Source organism: Psammomys obesus, unplaced genomic scaffold, assembly GCF_907164565.1.
Source record: "Psammomys obesus unplaced genomic scaffold, mPsaObe1.curated_primary_1811, whole genome shotgun sequence".
Taxonomy (NCBI): domain Eukaryota; kingdom Metazoa; phylum Chordata; class Mammalia; order Rodentia; family Muridae; genus Psammomys; species Psammomys obesus.
Genome location: NW_026590062.1, coordinates 928,713 through 949,398, shown reverse-complemented (window position 1 = coordinate 949,398; position 20,686 = coordinate 928,713). Strand labels below are relative to the sequence as shown.

The following is a 20,686-nucleotide window of genomic DNA, read 5'->3' as shown; positions in this document are numbered from 1 at the left end:
GCCTGTTTGTAGGAAGGACTGACTATGAAAATGAGTATGAGCCTGTGCCCTGGAGCAGCACACCGACCTGAATTAAAAAAGCAAGAGCCCCTTGTGGAGGAGCCACAATGCTTTTACTCACTGTCAGAGGGCAGGGACTGCCCTGGATCTGATACTTAGCAACTCTTGTGGCGCTGCTTCCTAGACAAAAGATGTCTTTCAGTGAGAGAGGAGAGTTCTTTTCCAGACAGATAACCAATGGCTGACAGACCTCCAGCCTTGTTGGAACACACTTTTCATCCCTCACTTCAGACCCAACGCTAGTGGCAACTAGGCTGAGATGGACATGTGTGGTCAGTGGCTTCCAAAATGGTCCAACTTTGCATCTGTGACAGGGGCAAAGCAAATTACGTTGTCACCTCCATGACAGAGGTGGAGAGGGATGGATGTGAGGGTGGGGCTGGGGCTGGGGCTGGGCTGGAGATGGAGGAGAAATACACTCATTGTCTCTCTTCTCACTTTCCTAATTACACTCTCTCCCAAAGTAAGTGAGATGAGAGGCCATTCTGCCTGGTTTCCCAGTCAATGAGAAGATTTGTGACAACTGGAGCTAGAGAGCATTAATTGGGACATCACTCTAGCAACCTATTCCACAGCACACCAGATTTCAAAGTGCCTAAATTAGAACCGCCAAAGCCCCTGAGGAGACAGAAACATTGTCCTGTAAGAAGCTGTTTTGGGCTTAGAGCCTGAAGAGGCAGCCATTTCCATCAGCTCTAATCCACAGAAAGAGGGTACCCAGACAGCATCCAGGCTGTCCTTCACCTCCACATTCTCCCCAGATACAGGAAGTGTCTTCTATGGAAGATCTCAGTGAGCCAAGCTCTCCTTCCTTGGCTTCTTTGATAAAAACATTGTACCCACCCCATCCTGAAGCTCTCTTTTCTCTGAGATCCATCCCCTCCCTTCCCCCACTGGTCCTGACTAAGTCTCACTGGCTGCCTTTCCTTTCAGTCCTCTAGCTGTCACCTCGACACTTGTTTGTTGTTCTCTTCACCAATGATCCTGGGAGTGCAGAAAAACTCACATGAGCTTTGCCTAACCCCTTCCCCTCCTCCGGTTTCTTTGTCTATAATAGCGATGTCTATTAACACTCCTGCTCACAGTGGCACACAGCTCTGTGTTTGAAGTCTTACTTGCTTGTTCTTAGCCAAATGCACCAAGAGCCCACTCTGTGTAAGGGTCACAGGTGCTGACACAGACAACAACGTGCAAGGCAGCTCCTACAGCCCACAGACTCTTAATGCCTCGGAGGTGACATGTGGGTACACACATAACGGTAACTAGAGCAGAGCAAGAGACAAGTGCTTAAATACCGTTAGGGCTTACATAAAGGAAACATCTGGCTATGAAGAGGGGCTACATAAGTAGTGGATGGAACTTGAGGTAATAGTGAAGTGATGGGTGAACCCCAGACGAGGAGAGGGAGACAGCTGTAGGAAGAGCATAAGCTCAGAGAACCATGGCCAAGGTGGAAAATGGGAGGCCAGAAGGGTACTGCAGGTACAGAGTGCTCAGGAGAAGTGGCAGGAGTGAAGCTGGAGGGCTGCGAGTGTCTCTATCAGGATGGCTCTCGTGTGGACATAGGACACTGCAGCCAACATGCGGAACTTTAAGAAGAGGGGACTAGTAGTGCTGCAGGGGGTGGAGGGGCCACAGGTGATGGGCATGGAAGAAGAGCTTGGCTGGTGAGCTCTTGAGACACACTGGGCAACTAGGAAGGGTCGAAGAACCGTCAGGAGAATGCTTATTTGGCAGCTCAGACTGGCAGAGGAAAGGGAAAGAAAATGGTATTAGTGTGCTAAATTCAGGATGGTGTGGTAGGCTCAACCGTGTCCCCCACAGTCCTCCCCCAGAAACTGTGAAGGTCACCTTCCATCGGGGGGGCAGGTAGGCGGGCCTGACAGAAGCAAGCTGGTGGCCTGGGGCAGGAGGGAGGACACGGTGTCAGAAGCAATGTTGTGAGGGCTAGTGCACTGTGGACAGACAGGAAGGTGGTCAGTAGGAGGAGGGAAAGGCAAAGAGACAGATTTTCCAGGCCACCACAGATGGACTTGCCTTTAGGGGCCAGGGAAATTGAGTTTGTTGGTTCTTAGCACCAACAAAGAGCTATAAGAGAACACATCAGCACTGTTTACACACCGAGTTTGGAACACTGAGTGACATTAGCCTCCAGTACTGATATACGTGGCTACAAGGTGAGCTGTCTTCAACAGCTCAGCAAAGCCCGAATGGCCACGGTTGGAAAGCCAGATTTCGTGTGTTTGGATTCAGTAATATTGGATATGGGTGTGAGATGAGATGCACTAAGCACCAGGACATGGGAAAAAGCCGGCAGGTAAGAGAGGAGAGTAGGAAGCAACATGGAGAAATCAGGAGTCAAAGGTTAGAGATGATAAACAGAAACAAAAATCAGAAACAGCAACACCAGAACTCCTACCTGGAGGGAAGGGGGCCACCAGGACACGGAGAATGGAGAGACTGGAAGGAGGAGGCGAGGGAAAGGATCGGGCATGGGGGAAGTGTGCTGGCGCCACTCCACACGTGGAACAGGCTTCAGCTGCCGAGCCTCCATCCACAGATGTGTGTATGTGTGCATGTGGTAACGGTCTGGAAGGTTCTACCAAATCACCAGCAGTAGCTGACTCTGGGGCGTGGGGCAGATAGGTAACGTGAGGGGACAGGTATACTTTTCCTATTTCATTCAGTTTTGTGAGAACCAGTTTTACAGAAGTATTACACCACTGTTGTTACTTAAAAAAAAAAAATCACCAATCTGCACAAAGAACAGCGAGGAAGAAGGGATAGCAACCAGCACTTAGCAGGGTGAGCGACTTCAGTGACTGCGGTGTGAGCAAATCTGGAACCTCAGAAGAACTCTCAGCTGAGGAGACAACTGTTGGTTCCCAGGGAGTGGAGAGGGCAAAGGCCAAATTGCCAAGGTTAAAATGGGTGGGGGCTTCCAACAGTGAGGCAGCGGCTCTTTGTCTGAGCGCAAGCTGCTGTGGGTGACTCGCTCAGGGGTGGGAGACTATGGAGGATGTACCAGAAAGTGCTGATCAGTGCTGGTGAACAAGAGCAAGCCAGTGAGCAATGTTCCTCCAAGACCTCAGCTTCACTTCCTGCCTCTGGGCTCCTGTCCTCACTTCCCTGGATGACGGGCACAGGCTGTGAGAGGGGACTAAACCCTTTCCTTCCCAAGTCGCATGTGGTCTTCGAGTTTATTACAGCAGCAGGATCCCTAACTGAGACAGCCTCTGAGTTAAAAGCTGCAAAGAAAGGTTTGCCCTGCCACCCACCAACAGGAAGAGGTGGGATTCAGCCTGGGAAAGTGACAGCAGCACATGGATGTCATCAAGACAGATGTGTCAGGGGCAGTTTCTCTGCAAATCTCTCTCACAGTGTGATATACCCCACGCTACTGCACACAGAGAGGGCGGTGATACTAAAAATGACAGGCAATCAACAAACAGCCACGACTACACTAAAACCAGTGAATTATACACCGTAAACCTCACAGTATGAGGGTGTCTACCAAACCAGAAAAGAAAGCAATCAATAGGGTCTAACCCCAGGATGAGTCGGTGGATTTAGCTGTCAAGGTTTTAAAACCATACACTACACCTAGACTCTGCTCTGTGAAAGGAAAAATACATACCACAAGTGAACACAAAAAATCTTAGTGCTAAGAACTGGAATGTTAATGAAAAGAACCTAATGAAAATTCTAAAGCTAAAAACACACAGTATGTGTGTAAAGTTCACTTCTGCAGGAAGCAATCAAGGCTCACCCAAGAGTGGGTCTAGCTAGGTTCCTGGGCACAGTTGGAATGCTTGCCCATGGAAGCATCATGGCTCTGCTGCCACTGTGGTTACTCTTGGGGACTTCGGGTCACATGGTAGAAACGAAGGTCCCCCATGCACATGGCCAGCTGCATCTACCTGAGCAAGGTCCAGTGGCAAGTGGATACCATGGGTGCTGAGCCTTTCTGGCTTTTCACTCTGAGAGCTACTGCCCTCTGACCCTGTTCAGGAGAGCGAGTGCTGCCCACAGACCCAGTGGGAGAAACTGACAGTTCCATGCTGGGAGCTCAGCTGACCCTGCACCGTGAGCAGAGCCTCATAGGCACCCTTCACCATAACTGCCATTAGGAATATGGCCATCACCAGCCAGGCATGGAATGGCAGGCTCTAGATTCAGCGAGAGACCCTGTCTTAGGGAACAAGGCAGAGAGTGACAGAGCAAGATACCAGTGTTCTCCCCTGGTTCCACATCAGCACAATCAGGCAAGCATCACACACAGGCACACACACACAGAAATGTGTGCACCAGACACAGAAAGGTTCTAAATTTGAAGAGTTTCCTATAAACTGTTTAGTTATTACATTTTGATCTTTTAATAGTTAACGTAATCGTTCAGTTGTTGGAGTCTGGGTCACCAGCCTAGCGATGATTCTGTCTCCTTTATACCTCACTTCCTTGCTTGTGCTCTTCTGCTTGCTTGGTAGCTGGACCCTTTTGCACTGTTGTTCTTGGAAGTTGCTCTGAAGATGTCAAGTGTTCTTCACAGTTTGGAGTCTACTTTGGGCTAATACTAGAATGTTTCCTGTGAGATCTGAGAACCTGGCAGACTTGCAAATGCATCTGATCCCACCTGCTGTATCCGACGCTGCAGCTGCCACACGTATAACTAAACCCGAATTATTTTTAAATACAGTATTTAAATATTGTATTTTTGTTTTAAATAGCCATTTAAATTACTTAAGAGGAAAACGATGTTTTGTTTATCCACATATTTACCATTTCTGGTACTTTCTTTCTCTTCTAAATATCTGAGCCTCCATATGGTATCTATCATTTTCTGTCTGTCCAAAAGACTCATTCAATATTTCTTACGGTTCTCTGCCAGTGATGAGCTCTTCGCTGTAGTTCACCCGAAGTGCACTGCATTTGCCTTCATTCCTTTTAGTTTGTGTCTCTTACTTTTTGTTTTCAATTTGTTTGTTTGTTTGACTTAGTTTGAGACAAGGACTTTATCTGGGTGAGCCCTGACCTCCTTGGTGCACAGACAAGGCTCACCTTCATTTTGAGGGACAGTTTTGCTGGATACAGCATTCTAGGTTTGATAGGGATTTTGATTTTTTTTTTTAATCACATCTTTGTTCCCAGCACTTGCGAGACAGAGACAGAGGCAGGAGGATCTCTATGAGTTTGAGGCCAGCCTGGTCTACACAGCGAGTTCCAGGACAGCCAACACTTGTTTCAGTCCCCCACCAAATGTCACCCCAGTGTTTTTTGACCCCCTTTGTTTCTGATAATGACTCAGTAGATGTATCTTTTTATTTTCCTTGACTGCTTCTGAGATTTCCTATAACACCAGTTGAAGCAGTTAAATTATAATATACCCAGATATGGCTTACTTTTGAATTTTCTTTCTTGCAGTTTTTGAATCTGCACCAATCAGCTTATCTATCCATCTATCTATCTACCTACCTACCCATCTACCTATCTATCATCTATCCTCTGTGTGTGTGTATGGGTGTATGTATTTTTCTAACATTCATCGAATGTTAGCAATTTTTATGTTTTTTTTTTTCAAATATTTTTCTTGGCCTATTTACTCTGTTTTGTCCAAAGAGACTTAGATAAAAACTCTTCCTGTTTCTGAATGTCTCTCTCTCTCCATAGGTTTGAAAAATTCTGTCAAACTATATATTAAAATTCCCTAAGTTGGGGCTGGGTAGGCAGTTCAGTGGGCAAAATGTTATGGCACAAGTATGAGGCCTTGAGTTTGGATCCCCAGTACCCATGAAAACTCTGGGTACTCATGGCAGCCTGCCTAGAATCCTAGTGCTTGGGAGGCAGAGACAGGGGAGCCCTGGGACAAGCAGTCTAGCTAGAGGAGACAAATCAGATCTGAGTTCTGGGGCCAGTGAGAGACCCTGCCTCGATGGAAGACACCCAGTGCCAACTTCTGGTCTCTATGCATACAGGCAAACCACCCACATGCATGCACATCATATACACACGAGAATACACAAAGTCTCCTGCCATCTCTTATTGCCCATTGGTGATCCAGAGGCCAACTCAGGCGTCTGTCAAGCACTTTAGACTCCCATGTTCAATCATTCAAGAGTAGGGTCTACCAGCCTTTGTACAACCTCCCTCATAGATTTGGGGTTACAGGCTTGCATGAACACTCCTACACTCAAGTCCTCTTGCTTGCTCAGCAAACGCTTACCCACTGAGCCATCTTTCCAGCCTAGTGCTTCAGTTATTGATTTTTGTTCCTGCATTTGCTAGGAGTTGAACTGTGGGCATCATGTATACTAGTCAAACGTTCAGCCACTAAACTCTACCTCATAGTTTAAAAATAAACAAATGGACCAAAGAAAAGATAATAAATAATCTCCTAAAGTATTTAAGTTCAACAAAAGTGAAAAAATAATACAGAAATTATGTGGTGGGCAAAGTACTGTTTAAAGAAAATGTAAGACCTTTATCTGACTGCATCGATAAGAAGGGGGCATAGTCAGTGATCTACACTTTGACCTTGGGTAGCTAAAACAGTAACTCAGAGGAAAGGGGAATTACACAAGACACAAGCACAAACAAATGGAATAGAAAACACACACAGGCAAAGAACTAACAAGAGCAAAGTGTGGGTCTTTTAAAACCAATCCAGAAAAGTGATAAATTTATAAGCAGAGTGATCTAGAAAACCATCTATGTAGGAGGAAGGGATACAGCATGTACCCCCTATTTAGCAATGAGAAAAACGCATTCCCACAGAGCCTTAGAGTGTTAGGAGAATAGCAAAGATGTCCTGGGCAACTTCAGAGCCCAGACTGAACAACTCAGATGATCAGTTTTTGGAAAACACAGCTTATCAAAGCTGACACAATATGAAAAGAAAAATCGACATAGTCAAGACACACAGCTTTCTCCACTAAGAATCTAGGGCCTCTCACCCACCACATGTCTCTCCTTACTCCCTCATTTCATAACTTCTAGGCTTCTGCTCTCAACCACTCCCATGACCATTCTTTATGCTCTTCTGTCACTGTCCTCTGGCCTGGCCTAAAGGCCAATGTTAATCCCTCAGACCTGCCAACCTGCTGCAACTCATCCCTTCTTTCATATGCTCTTCACCATGGAGGTCAGTCCATTCTTGGGCAAATTTCAACTCTGGGGATGGTCTGCCTGGTGTAAAGTTTGTGATAGGTTTCCTAATCTATCCCAACCTCATGCTCTTCCCTTCTAGGAATTTCATGGCAACACATCACTACATGGTCTTTTAGGGACTATAGACATTTACGAACTCATGATATAATCTGTAGTGCAACTACTGTAAAATATGAAAAGAGACAGAGCTTTAAAAAATCGAGTAGGTAGATGCCTGTTGTTCTATGTGCATGTTGTTTTCTTCAAAAGCACAAAGCTTTTTGGAATGTCAACATCCCTTAAATAAGTTCCACAGGTTTAATTACATAGTAAGGACTCAGTAAATACTAATAATTGATATAATGAACACATACAGCCAGGAACTTATTACTTTTGTTCTTGTCAGACTTGCCTAGACATAATGAACTTGGTGTCCACAGGCCACATGCAGCCAGGGAGAACTATGAATGCAGCCCCAATTAAAATACAGGCGTGTGACTCAATGGTTCAGTTCTCAAATGTGAATTCAGTAGGTGACAGCATCATGCCCTCTTGTTGAGTGCTTGTAGAGGTCTGTGAGCCTAGACTCTCTGGTCTCCAGGCCATCCTCAGTGCCACCTAAGGACCTGCAGGCCCTTACTGCATATGGCCCCAGAATGGGCTTTAACACAAAATATAGTTAAATACAGCGGAGGTGGGTGGAAGGGAAGGGACATGCTCATGTGGCATTGGTGGACATGGAGACATTTGTTTGGAAGTTCACTTAAGAAAAGAGCCTGTTACAGTCACTGTCAGCGGCATCTGAAGCCAGCGGAGGCAGATACCAGGGAGTCACTGTATCCTCTTCCCATCTAGTCCTCAAGAGCTCACAAATGGCTAGAAGGCTCTGGCTCAGCAACAAACTCAACCTCCACTTCCAAACACATCTGTATCTTGCATCAGAGACTTCACAGAAGTACCCAGTTTCCAGTTACTCATGGGCCCCTTACCAGTGCTCACATTAAAATGTCTTGACTGTCGCCAAATACCAAAGCAACTGTAAATATGTCTTCCTTTTAGATATTTCACAAAATGATTTTGCATTTATACTAAAACTATCAGTATTATTTTTGAATACACATGATCTTGAGGGGAAAGCTACACTGAGTTAATTCACCAAGTAAAGCCATCCCTGTCCTATTTTCCTCAGGCCCTTAAATCACACACATCCTCCTATCATCTCCAGGTTCCTCTCCATTAGAGAGGCACCTGATCTTCTCTCTGGATGGGCTGAAATGTGGGGTGTTTTGTTTCCTGCCACTGCAAGGTTTTGCTTCTCAGGGCACAGAAGAGACAATGAGATTTACAATAGGCAGGCTCAGAGAATATAGATGAAGAAAAGATACGAAATAAATTATTTTGAACAAAAAACACACAAGCTCAAAAAAGAATGGCTGTTCCAGCCATTCCAGCCTAGGCCCTGGCCCAGGGTCACAAAGGCAGGTCCTTACCCAGATTGGAGGATGCACGGCCCTCCGCAGCCCGGTCCTTGAGGTCCTCAGCAATACTCAGCTGCTGCTCATGGTACTGTTTTGCCCTCTCCAAGTCCTGCATGCACCTGGCAGCATGGCCCAAGCCAGCGTAGGCCCGCATCTCAATGGACTTCTCCATCAGCTCCTGTGCCAGCTCCAGCACACAGTTGTGGTAGGACATGGCCTTGTCAAAGTTCCTGCGGTAGTGGTAGGCACTGCCCAGGTTGCTGTAGGCACGGGCTTCCTCCCGTTTGCTACCCAGGTCCTTGGCTATTCGCAGGTGCTGTTCGTGGCACTGCACGGCATTCTCAAAGTCACCCATGGCAATGTACACAGCTCCCATGTTGCCAAGTTCTCTAGCCTCAGAAAGTTCATCTTTGGACTGCTTGGCGAGAAGAACGCACTGCTTGTGACTGGCCAGAGCATTGGGGTAGTCTCCGATGGCCGTGTACACATGGCCCAGGCTGCTCAGAGCTGAGGAAGCTGCCTGGAGAGGAAGGACAAGGCAGGAAAATGAGAACACAACTGAAAATGGCTTTGAGTTGTTAAAGCAGATAAAACCTCAGCATTTGTCTGGAATTATCAATCTATCTCCCAATGGTGTTTGAATCAGGAAGCCAGGACCCACATGGAACTGACAGGAAACACATCCCACAGCGAGCTGCTAACAAAAGACAAAGGATTTGTAAGCAGTGGCTGCTGAAGTTGACCTTACAGAAACGGGTGCTGTACATACAGTTTTCATCTGAATTCCTAACAGTCACTGTCATTACAGCCCTGTTAATACCCACTCGAGCCTGCGATTGAAGAGAATGTCAGAGGATGCCCAAATCTCTTAACTGGGATGACAATCGCGGGGTGCTGGAGGTCCCATGTGGGGCTCTGACTCTCAAAGCCAATGACAGGTGCTGAAGGAGCTACTTCCCACCATGACTTGTAATCCTAGGAGCTAGGACCCTCTGTTCTCCTATCCTGCTCCCTCGGATGACTTGTGGCTTAGATCTGGATCAGAATCAAAGGAAAACAGTGGGGATCCAACCAGCACCTCAGAATGGGGCAGGCCACACTCCTCCTGCTCATGTGACGCTCCGGCTTTCCTCTACCTTCTGGAGACTCTGAGCAGCAGGCTCTCAGGACAGAGAGGGGCTTCCTGCCAGGACCCCACACACTGCACACCAGTCACTTACATCATATCTCCAAGGCCTTAGTGACACTGGTGGTGTAGCTTGGCAGTGGAGCACTTGCCTAGCATGCAAAAGGCCCTGAGTTCAAACTCCAGCACATTGAAAAAAAAAAAATTAAAAACAGAGGTCTCCCTGAAAATGATTCTATACCAGTCCAGCACACCACACAGGCCCCAAACAGAAAGCCGAAGCAGCAAAGATGACACTGTGCACTCTCCAGCCTCCTACCAAGTGCGTACAGGCTTACACACGGAGACATAAAATGGAAGTTATGGTAGGCTCTTCCTTCCCTTCCTTTTACTCTGAAACTTGGAAGCTTGCTTCCCCACCCCCTGTCTTCAGTACACATCTGCAGCCACTTGGCACATGGCCCCCTTCCTTCACGCTGCTTTTACCTCCGGAACATGAACATGTGACCTCAGAAGAACAAATATGCTTGGTCACAGGGGCCTCATCTAGAGAGTAACAATGAGGCGGTTGCCGTCCCCGGGGAGGAGGGGCCTCCTTCATTAGATGTGCCCGTGCCCTTCCGAAGGCTTTTATTAATATTGCAAAGGTATGAGTGATGTTTCCCCGTTTTCTTTGCTTTGTGAAGTAGCGGTCTTGCTAAAAAGGGGCTGAGGCCATTTTTACAGTGTTTTTCAGTAGCGTGTTTGTAGTGTGAACTACATACTAAGCTGCCTTTATCATTACACGTGTTCCAACAAAAAGAGTTAGAAAACAGAGAGGAAATAAATACTTATGAAATTGCTTTTATGTTTTTGTCCAAGTAGTGAGAGCAGATACAATTCCAAGCATGTTATGATGCTGTACCAGCTGGACCCTGGCCCAGGCAGCCATGATATCACAAGGCAACAGGCCACTAAGACAGTGTTGGCCTCAGGTCCCCACTCTGAGCCTCTGGGGACAGAGGGTAGGCTGCCACGTCAGCCTACTGATCCGTGGCTTTCCAATGCTCAAAGCCCACCCTCACAATCTTTCTCCATTTGCTGTAGGCCCCAGCCTCAGCCTCTCTCCTCTCCATGTGGTCCCTTCTCTACCTGCTTCCTCTGTATGGGCTTCTTCCAAACCTCACTAGGGAGGCCACAATTCAGACTCCCACCTACTGCAGCTTACTATCCTTGTGGTAGGGTGCACAAGCCCTTTTCTGGGAGGCTAGGCAGCAAAGGACCAGACACACAGGGTACCCTACCTCTGGGCTCATAGCAACTGAATAGCTCTGAGCCTTGATTTCCAGACAGACATTTCTACCTTCCACAGCAACAAGCCAGGAGCCGAGTGTTTTCAAATGTAGCCCGGAGCCCCTGTCAAATGTGTAATCCATAAATAATTCACTAGCTAGCTTCACAGAGTAGATTTGGTTTGAGGCAATGAGCCCTTGAACACTGTAGCAGACAGATTTATAAGGCTCAGGCGGGCACAATACCCCCGGTGTCACTGTGCTTGGAAACTTCTGGTTTATGGCAACTTGGAGATCTGTGCTTCTGGTTCTTCATTTCTCTAAACACTAGGAAGACATGGGAGCTGCCTCACTGGAGCTCTCTGGGCACAAGGAGAAGAACTACCAGCCACCTCCCTCCCAGGGAGGAGGAGAATGGAGCCCCTTCCTACCACCTTCCCCTTAGTGCACAGAGCTGTCACAGGCAGGACTCCTCAAGATGGGGTCCTACCAGCAAACATCCCTGGGAAGGACTGTGTGATACCAGAGCACATATCATGGTCTCTGGAGCTGGGGATAGGCTCAGCATAGGAAAAGAATGGCGGACTGAGCATTAGCATCATTTCACTTCTTCATCCTGTCTTCTGCATTTATAAAATGGTGTACACTTGGAAGGGCTAGGCTGGGATCCAACAGGACAATGCCTGATCATACCGCTGAAAATGGTTCAGTGCTTTGCAAACTCACAGCCAAGAAGTGTGGGTACTGATGACCCCAAGCCACTTGGGATGGGCTATTACCAAGCAGCCACTAGAAGCAGCCACTGAAAACATCAGTAATCATGACTGAACATCTATATTCCTATCAGTTTCACAGGAAATAAAATCTAGTGTTTTACAGTCCCCGGGCAAATAACATGTGATGGTATTTATCAGCCAAGTGTGTTTGAAATTAATCACTTGTCTTTGTTTCTACTCCTGGAGAATAAGGGTAAATCTGAAACGGTTTCAGGTTATTAAGGGGGATATGAAGCCCCCTGTCGACTGGGAATCCCAGGCTCACCACACACAGGCGCTGTGTGTGCACTGAGGCCCATGCTCCCTTTGTATATTGCTCTCTCTGATGTTTCTGTGCCAGAAAAGCAGCAGCTGCTTCCCACAGAGGACACATCTGGGAACATCTGTATTTGAATACTAAAGTGCACACAGAAAGCATCACTAGCAAACTATCTGGGCAGAAGAACACAACGGATTATCTTTCTGCAAGGCAGAAATGAGTGGTGTTCTTGCCAAAGCACAGCTCCCAGCTGCAGGCTCGGGCACTGGGGCCAGCCGTCTGTCACCCTGACAAGCTTTGTGAGCCCCAGCTAGAGACAGAAACTTCTTTACACTTCAGCCCATCTTCAAGGGTTTCGAGATTGAGACATAAAACAAGGTTTAAACTACCCAAACTAGAACCACACAGATGATACAACCGTTGAACACAGCTCTGACAATGTACACGGTTTCCTCATGTCCCCCTTACTGCCTGCCATTTTCATAAAAAATGGTTATACTTTGCACTGTTACCTAAGGAATATTTGGTGTCATTGCCAATTGATTAATTGCATGTACTTGGGGAAATGGGGATTGTATTTGCAGCTAGTAGAAGAAATATTGATTTTCGCTTTTACTACCCAAATCCACGTGTATGATATATTCCCTGCCAGCTCACTGCTCATAAACCCTGGGTCCTAAGTTAAGTACCCAAAGCCCAGCAAACGAACACAGAAACAGGGACGGGCACTGGAATCACACGTACAGCACACATCGGACTGCAAGACTATAATGTGCACTACAGAACACGGATGAGACCCAGGGATGTTCCTCTGTGAGATGGAAATAGGAATACTCTGTAGAGCTTGGACAGCCCAGGTCAGAGCTTGGCACATAGAAGATGCTTAAACTTGTAGATTTTAGTTTCTTTTCACTCCAACATACTTAGGTTTAGTAATTTCAGAGATGTGTGAAAGCTGGCCAGGAAATATACCACTAAATCCTCACTAAATTGTCATAAGGAACAAGACAACAGAGGCAGCTTGACCCTGATGGCAGGCAGCACAGTGTCCACTTACCCCTCTGTAAATATCTAAACAGTGGCCCTTCATTTAGGGAAGGACTTAGTCACTTGTCCTGTCCCTGTGACCTAAGAGTACCTGACACAAACAGCTGAGGGAAGATTTGTTTTGGTTTAGGGGTCACAGTGGGTCTGAGGTAAACCATCACAGTGAGGGCGCACTGAATCTGGAGTCCAGAAGCAGAGAGCAAACAGGAAGTGGTGTCGGGCCCACCCCCAGCTTCTTCCAACTGGGGCTCCACAGTCTCAGGTCACAGCCCCATAGTTCAGCGCTTAGGAGGTCAGCACAGGAGAATTAAAGCCTCGGTTTAGCCTGAGCTACCCAGCAAGCCCTTACCTACAAACCAAAACAACACAGCCAAAGACTTTCAAACAGTTAATGGTTGCTAAGCTGTGGTATTTGCAAAAAGACACAGGTGAAACCAGAGATGTACATAATAGTGACAGAGGCCAGCCTGGGATGGGTCCTTTTCACATTCATTCAGGACCAGGGAAGCTACAGAGTGGAGACATTCCAGGTGACTGTGAGTGGGGGCACATCAGATGGATCAGCGGGATTTTAGGGCACTGAAACCATTCCACACGATACAAGAGCAGATACATGACACTTATGTTTACAACACAGAGTGAGGCCTACTGTAAATGTCAACTTTAGAGAACAATATATCAGTGGTGGCTCATCATTTGTGAGACACATACCATACAGAAGATGTCAGTAAAAGGGAAGCAGATGGGAGGTGGCTGTGTGAGAACTCTGTTTCCTCAGTTTTCTGCTCTAAAACAAGACCATTAATAAGGAAGGAAGGAAGGAAGGAAGGAAGGAAGGAAGGAAGGAAGGAAGGAAGGAAGGAAGGAAGGAAGGAAGGAAGGAAGGAAGATATTTCCCCATCATGGGTGGGTGACTAATTTCCAGGAAACAGAAACGCCCCAAACAGAGGCATGAAGCAGATGTGTGTGCTGAGCCTGGGAAAGCAGGTTGGACGAGTCTGTGAGTCTTATCATCATGTGTAACCTGACACGTGAGACAGAGCTGTGTGCAGAGGGGTGTGTAACATCCCTGGAAGTACTAACTAATGGTACCACAGGGCAGGGCAGCACCATTAGTTAGTACACACGGCAACTCCAGCCCTGGCACCCAGAGTTCAGGCATCTGTACTGCCATACACAGAAGGAAGAGCAATAAAGATAATGAGAATAATGGTGACTAAAGCAGCACCTGCTTGTGGTTAGGTACAGTCTTTAGGGCTTCTCTCCTTCCCTGCCTGGCTATGCACCTCAACTAGTGAATGTGATGGTCTCCCAGGAAACAGCTAGCACATGTAAGAGCAGGGCACGCATCGCCACATCCTGCCTTCTACTGTTGCAGATCTAAACTGATCTGCAAGTAAGAAGCACGTCAATGTGTATAAGACCCCCGGCTGGTCTGTAATGAACATGGAGTGGGCACAAAGAAGAAAGCTTTAAGCCACTGAGAAACTGGGATTTCTGATTACCGCATGGCCCGTCAATCCTGACTAATACTCCACTGAGCATAGGCCAGCAACTCTACTCGGCAGGAGCCATCCCCATAAGAGTCAGCTATGGAAGCGAACTGTCTAGTGGCCTGGTTTTGTGCCAGCGACACAAGCTTCTGCAATGAAATGTTAGCCTTTCATATAGGAAAACCACATTTGAGAACCAGGCACCTAAGTCACTCTTCACTAATCTTTACAACCTTGTATGAGTTTAGAGTCAAAGGTCAACCTGGCTCCTTCAAGTCATAGGTCTACTTAGAGAGAATCAATAGCTACCCAGACACAAGCTTGGAGACTGCAGACTGAATCTCATTCTTCTGGGCTATGTTCTAAATGACATGCGTCTTATTTATGGTTATATGAAAAGCCACCCTGAATCAGCACCAGAGCTGATAAGGTAATTCTTATGAAGAGCAGATGATGGTCAGGGGCTCCTAGGACAGCCACTTGGTGCTCATGTGAGACACATAGACAAAAACACAGACATCTTCTCACTCTGTCAGTGTCCATCATACCACCAAACAACAGTCCCATGGCGAAAAAAGTAAGTCTGTCCAGAACTAAGTGCCTCTGCCAGACAGCTGCCATCCCTTTGTTCTAAGGAACATATCAAGAAGGCAGAGACAGGCAGATCTCTCTGAATTGGAAGCCAGCCTGGTCTACAAAGTGAGTCCAGGACAGCCAAGGCTATACAGAGAAAGCCTGTCTCAAAAAAGAAAGCGTCAAGCTGGTAATGCTGTACTTTACCTCTTTGTGCCACTGGGAAGCTGATGGTCAGAGCACAAGCCTCCCTTATAACAGACAACTAGAACCTGAGAGTACGTACACACTGCCCTGGCTCCAGCCAGGGAGCTGACCCTAAGCCCTTCATTAAGCCTGATGCTCCCTTTCACAGCCCGTTTCTGCTTCTACACATGCTTCATGGATAAAAGTAGAAACCAATGAAACACAAACAAAAGCATGATGGACCTAATGGGGAAACGCTTCCTAGATGGGGTGTTGGAGACCTATGAACAAGAAGCCTCGGAGAGCTAAGCCGTACTATGGAGGCACACAGGCATCAAAAGTCCCTTCCACGCTGCCCGTGTCCCATGACTGATGTCAGGTTTACTCAGTCCAACCAGGCCGTCCCAAACTCTAAAACTCAGCTCGGAGGAACAGTACACAATTATTGCAAACAGTGCGCAGCTCTGAATGCCTTTCTAGCGCCATACAATGGTTTGCTTGAGTCTACACTCTGAGCTTACAGCGTCATTAGTAATAGTTACAGCTTCTCCATGGTAACCCAGCAGCCAGAGGACTTTCATAAAAATTATTTTTATCCAAATTATATTACGGTTGGAAGAATAATATAATGTCACAAAGATCTATTACCTAGGCGTAAGAGCTTCTATCACAGGTGATGAATTATTTATAATGGCCGGCATTATACCGCAATGTTTTCAGACGAAGGATTTGTAAATGTCCTTTGCAGATGCAAATGAACAGATTAATAAGGAAACAAGCTTTCTGGTGTGAGAAGCCTGGATGACAGATTAGCTATTAAGAGCAATTTATAGGTCATAAGATACGAAAGCTGGCAAGAAACACTGCCACTGTCGGCTCTAGAAACAGTAAAACTGCATCTGGTTTCCCAGGGGTTTCCTGTTAGACATTTTAATTACACCAGAAAACTGCCAGAATTTATAATGATTTCATCTTCAGAAAAGTTGGTGCCCTGTGTAAACTTGAGGCAGCACGGCATCGTCCGGGCTGTGTACTGCGTCAGCGCCACTGCTGAGGGCCGACAACTTCTGAACGGCAGAGGGGAGTAACTCCTAGTGTTTCCTCTCTCCTCACCACGGCTGTCTCCATGTCCAGGCCACAGGGAGGACCTCACGACTCTGTAGGACCTCCATAGCTTTGCACTTTGGTGACTGTCAAAGGCGACACCTGGAGCTGTGGAGGCTGCCCGGGAGTAGACTCAGGCAGGGGCAGAGCACCAGGAGGGCAGCCTGCTCCTGGAGGAGCTTCCCATGACAAAGTTCACTCTAGCATGATGTTGTTTTAGTTCCATGCCATCGCTGCCAGACACCCTGTATTTCAGTGGCTATAAAACACTGTTCTGTAGGGGTTGGAATGTAACAGATCACCCTCGGAAGGCAGTATTTACACTGAGTCATAAAACCTGGTGTTGGCAGGGCAGGATGTGAGGAGGAATGTGGAGGAAGGCAGATGGAAAACACACGTGTACATGACTGTCCCAGGAAGGCGCAGCTTGTGTACAGATGCTGGAGGAGAACAGGCCTTTAAATTGCGTGGAAAAGAACCCTCAAGGATCCAGAGAGATGTTTTAGAATTAAACAACTGAGAATTCCTGCTTCCACCCGTGAAGGAATGTTAAGCACACCCTCCCCTGGGAAAGGCCAGGTTGTAATGGTTGCTGAGACCCTGTGACTGAGATATAGCCTCCAGGTGCTTGGGGGGCAAGGACCTCAGGTCTTTGGGTGCTCACTCACTCCAGCAGATTCACCCTCTTTACCCATGGGAAATGATGATTCCAAACCCAGACTTCAGAGCAAGCAATAAGAGGGCTTTAGTGCCAGAGAAGAGGCTTTATACACCACCCAGTCTACTAGCTTCAAGGGTCACCTGACCACCTAACCATACAGCTTGAAGAACATGGGATTTGAATATAGTCGTTATAGTATTCCTCTGTGGTCCCAGCTATCTGGGAGGCTGAGATAAGATTGCTTAAATCAGGAGTTCAAGACCAGCTTGGGTAGTGTACCAAGGCCCTCAAAATAAACCAAAGTGAAATACCACTGCTCAGGTGGACTTGGGGGCACTTTTCTCTGTAATAGCCCCAATGGGTACCTAGGGCATCCATGGGACTCTTTAGAGGACTTTGAAAAGCACATGCCAAGAGAATTTCTCAATATTCTTAGATCCAGGTAGAGGTCAACCATCTTGGATGAGGGTTCCTTAGTGACTAGGGAAGGCAGGACCAGTGCCAGGTCTCCAGTCCCAGCAGGTGGCCCCTCCCAGCCAATCAGTAGGTTGTCATGGCCTTCACTGACTGCTGTGGCTGGCACAAGAAGCAAATTCATGCGCAGCATCCCTCCAGCAACCAGTCACAAGCTCAGTGTTCTCACCTTTTTATCATTTGCCCCCCATTGAGGAGCCCCCATTCAGCAGTCCCTATGTTGTTCAGCATTTGAGATCAGCCCCTGAAATTAGAAGTGCACTAGTTTTTGTTTAACAATTTATATTTCAATGCTAATTATGTATATACGAAGTTAACCATACTGAGTTAACGTCTGACCATTTTATTCTCAATGATTAATTTTTTTTTCTAATTTTAGTTTGTCAAGTTAGTTTCTCTGTGTAGCCGAGGCTGTCCTGGAACTCATTCTATAGACCAGGCTGGCCTCACAGAGATCTGCCTGCCTCTGCCTTCCAAGTGCTGGAATTAAAGGTGTACACCATTCCCCCTGGCAAATTCATATATTTTTTAAAAATAATATGACAATATTAACAATTGAGGTTTGCAATATTAATTTTTATAATGCCTTGTTTCATTCTCTAAAATACTCAGTGCTTTTCAGTGACGATACAGAGTTAAACTACGATTTTAATCAAACTTTTTACACAACTGCTAACTCTGTCCCCTCAGGGATCTAGGGTGGACAGGGATCAGTCAGAGAGCTTCCTGGGTTCCAGTATCTTCCCCACAGGACACATTCCCCTACGAGGCTCACTCTGGTTTTTTTACGTACAACCCTGGGAAATGGCACCCATTTCATGGGACAATGATGACCACACACTTAAAGAGCGTGGAATTATGCCTGGCACGCAGCGCATGTTCATTTACTGTGAGCTGTTGTTGTACTAAACGCCAACGAAACTGGGTAAATTATCATTTTAGTGTCACGTGTTTGTATTGATTTAATCTGTTTTGAACATTTATTTAAAGTGTAAATTAACCAATCAGTGCTATCCTTCCCTCTCTCATTGTGTCAACTGAAAAATCTGAAAACCATCATTTCCTTGGTGTGACATTTGTCGTCATTTCTTTGGCACATGAGTTATTTGGCAGACAAGCACATAAATGTTCATTTTTTTTTTGAAAACCCCAAAGAAATAAGATACTGTACAAAGGTTTGAAAGTGGAATATAAACATGCTCAATAAAGAAAAAACAAAATTTTAATTTAGACCCTAAACTTGTTTTATTTTAGCTTATCATAAAGTATGTACAATGACATTAAACAGGTTATATTGTTAGATGAATTTTCTAATTACAAGTTTAATCAAATTATTCATCATGTTACTTTAAAACTTGTCTTTCAGTGGTATGCCTGTTTTTGATTGCTTCAACATATTTCAGAGGAAATATGTTCTACTATAAAAAAAGAGAGACTTGTCTAGCTTTTTTTTTCCTTTCTGATGCAGGGTCTTACTCTATAGTATTTTTAAGTTAACATAGTTAGAAATGGGATGTGCAAGAGGAACCTCCCATGAGACAGAGTGAAACACTCAGAGTCCAGCAGGATGACTGACACAGCAAGCTCTCTGCAAACGTCCAGAGATGCGCCAGAAGCCATGGAGCTTAGATCTGCATCCTTTGTGGTATGGATGCCATGGTTGATCCTGCAGCATCAGCACCTTTGGACTCCGATTCTCAAGCAAAATTCAGCTCCTGTTTGTGTTCCCTGCACTAGAAACAGCTGCTCTGTTTGCACAAGACTCATGGTTTCTCATCATCCTTCTTCTACCTACTATCCTCTCTCAGTTGGTTGCATTCCTGTTAAATCTTTGTAATCTTCTCCCTTTGACCTTTGTTTTGTGCACATGAGCATGAAATAACCAAAGACTAGTGTCACCACTGCAGCATTGCTAGTGTCAATGTAGTGATAGACACTTAGTCACTGTACCAGGACCCAAGGAGCAGAGCCTGAGACTATGAAAGCATCGGTTTCTGGGTCTGGTGTGTGCCACTCACCAAGGGCTATGCAGACCATGCATCAGAGATCAGAGTTGTTGCCAACTACAGGAACTTCTCAATTTGCAGCTGGAAAGGGGAGGGGCCTATTTACTGACCGAGGCCCATCTTGACTTAGTAAACTCGAAAAAAGTGCAGTGGGAGTTCCGGGCACCCTGTTTTCATGGTCTCAAATCTCCACAGGGACTAGCACAAGGCAGAAATGTCTACTCTACCCACCCACCCACTTTTTTAAAAGAAAAAAAAAAGGATTAGTTAACCAGCCCAAACTGAAATAACAACAACCACAACAACAAAAGAGACAAGGCAGGGGCGTGAGCTAAGACCTGGTAGCAAACAATCTCACACAAGGGATGAGCAGAGGCAAGAGGACAGACAGGTAACCACACTGTGCACTGGGAAGTGCCTGGAGCCGCTTAACAGACAGGTGTTGCTCATTTTCAGTAACTTATGAAAATGATTCAAACTATCACACACTGGATACACACTTGGAATTTTATTAAGATGAAGAAAAACACAACACCTGCAAGTCATACTGCATGTTTTCTGAGCAACTTAAAACGCTTACTGCCTCTGCCTGGGCCTGGATATAAAAATCATGTTTGCAGTCTGCAGGCCAGTCGGCCTCCCCACAGGCATCAATGGACATGCACATTATTCCAGTAGCATTATGTGTGTAGGTGAGCTGTGTCCTGGCCTACACAAACTGATGTGTAGCACTTTTGGGGGTTGGTCTGTTAAATTCTGGGCCCCAAGATCTGGTTGCAGTCCAGACAAGGGCATTGTCACATACACTGATCAATGTTGTGTAAACGTTCCGCCCCAATCATCTCTGATTTGTCAATAAACAAACTAGACAGCCAATTCTGAGCAGAGGAGATAGATAGGCAGAGCTCCCGTTACTAGTCTTGGGGTCTCAGGTAGGGATCACAAAGTAGGGAGAGGAGAAGGATAAAAGAAGAAGAAGAAAAAGAAGAAGAAGAAGAAGAAGAAGAAGAAGAAGAAGAAGAAGAAGAA

The 20,686-nt window shown here is 46.2% G+C and overlaps 1 protein-coding gene across 3 annotated transcripts in view; it reads right to left on the bottom strand.

Annotated features, from left to right (window-relative positions):
* The window catches only part of Ttc28 (tetratricopeptide repeat domain 28), a 412,775-nt gene that overhangs the window by 106,192 nt on the left and 285,897 nt on the right, over window positions 1-20,686 (bottom strand). For all 3 annotated transcript variants that reach the window (XM_055605846.1, XM_055605848.1, XM_055605849.1), the window contains one exon: window positions 8,694-9,201. In XM_055605846.1, the coding sequence (XP_055461821.1) occupies window positions 8,694-9,201 (508 nt within the window). The remainder of the gene's footprint in view (window positions 1-8,693; window positions 9,202-20,686) is intronic.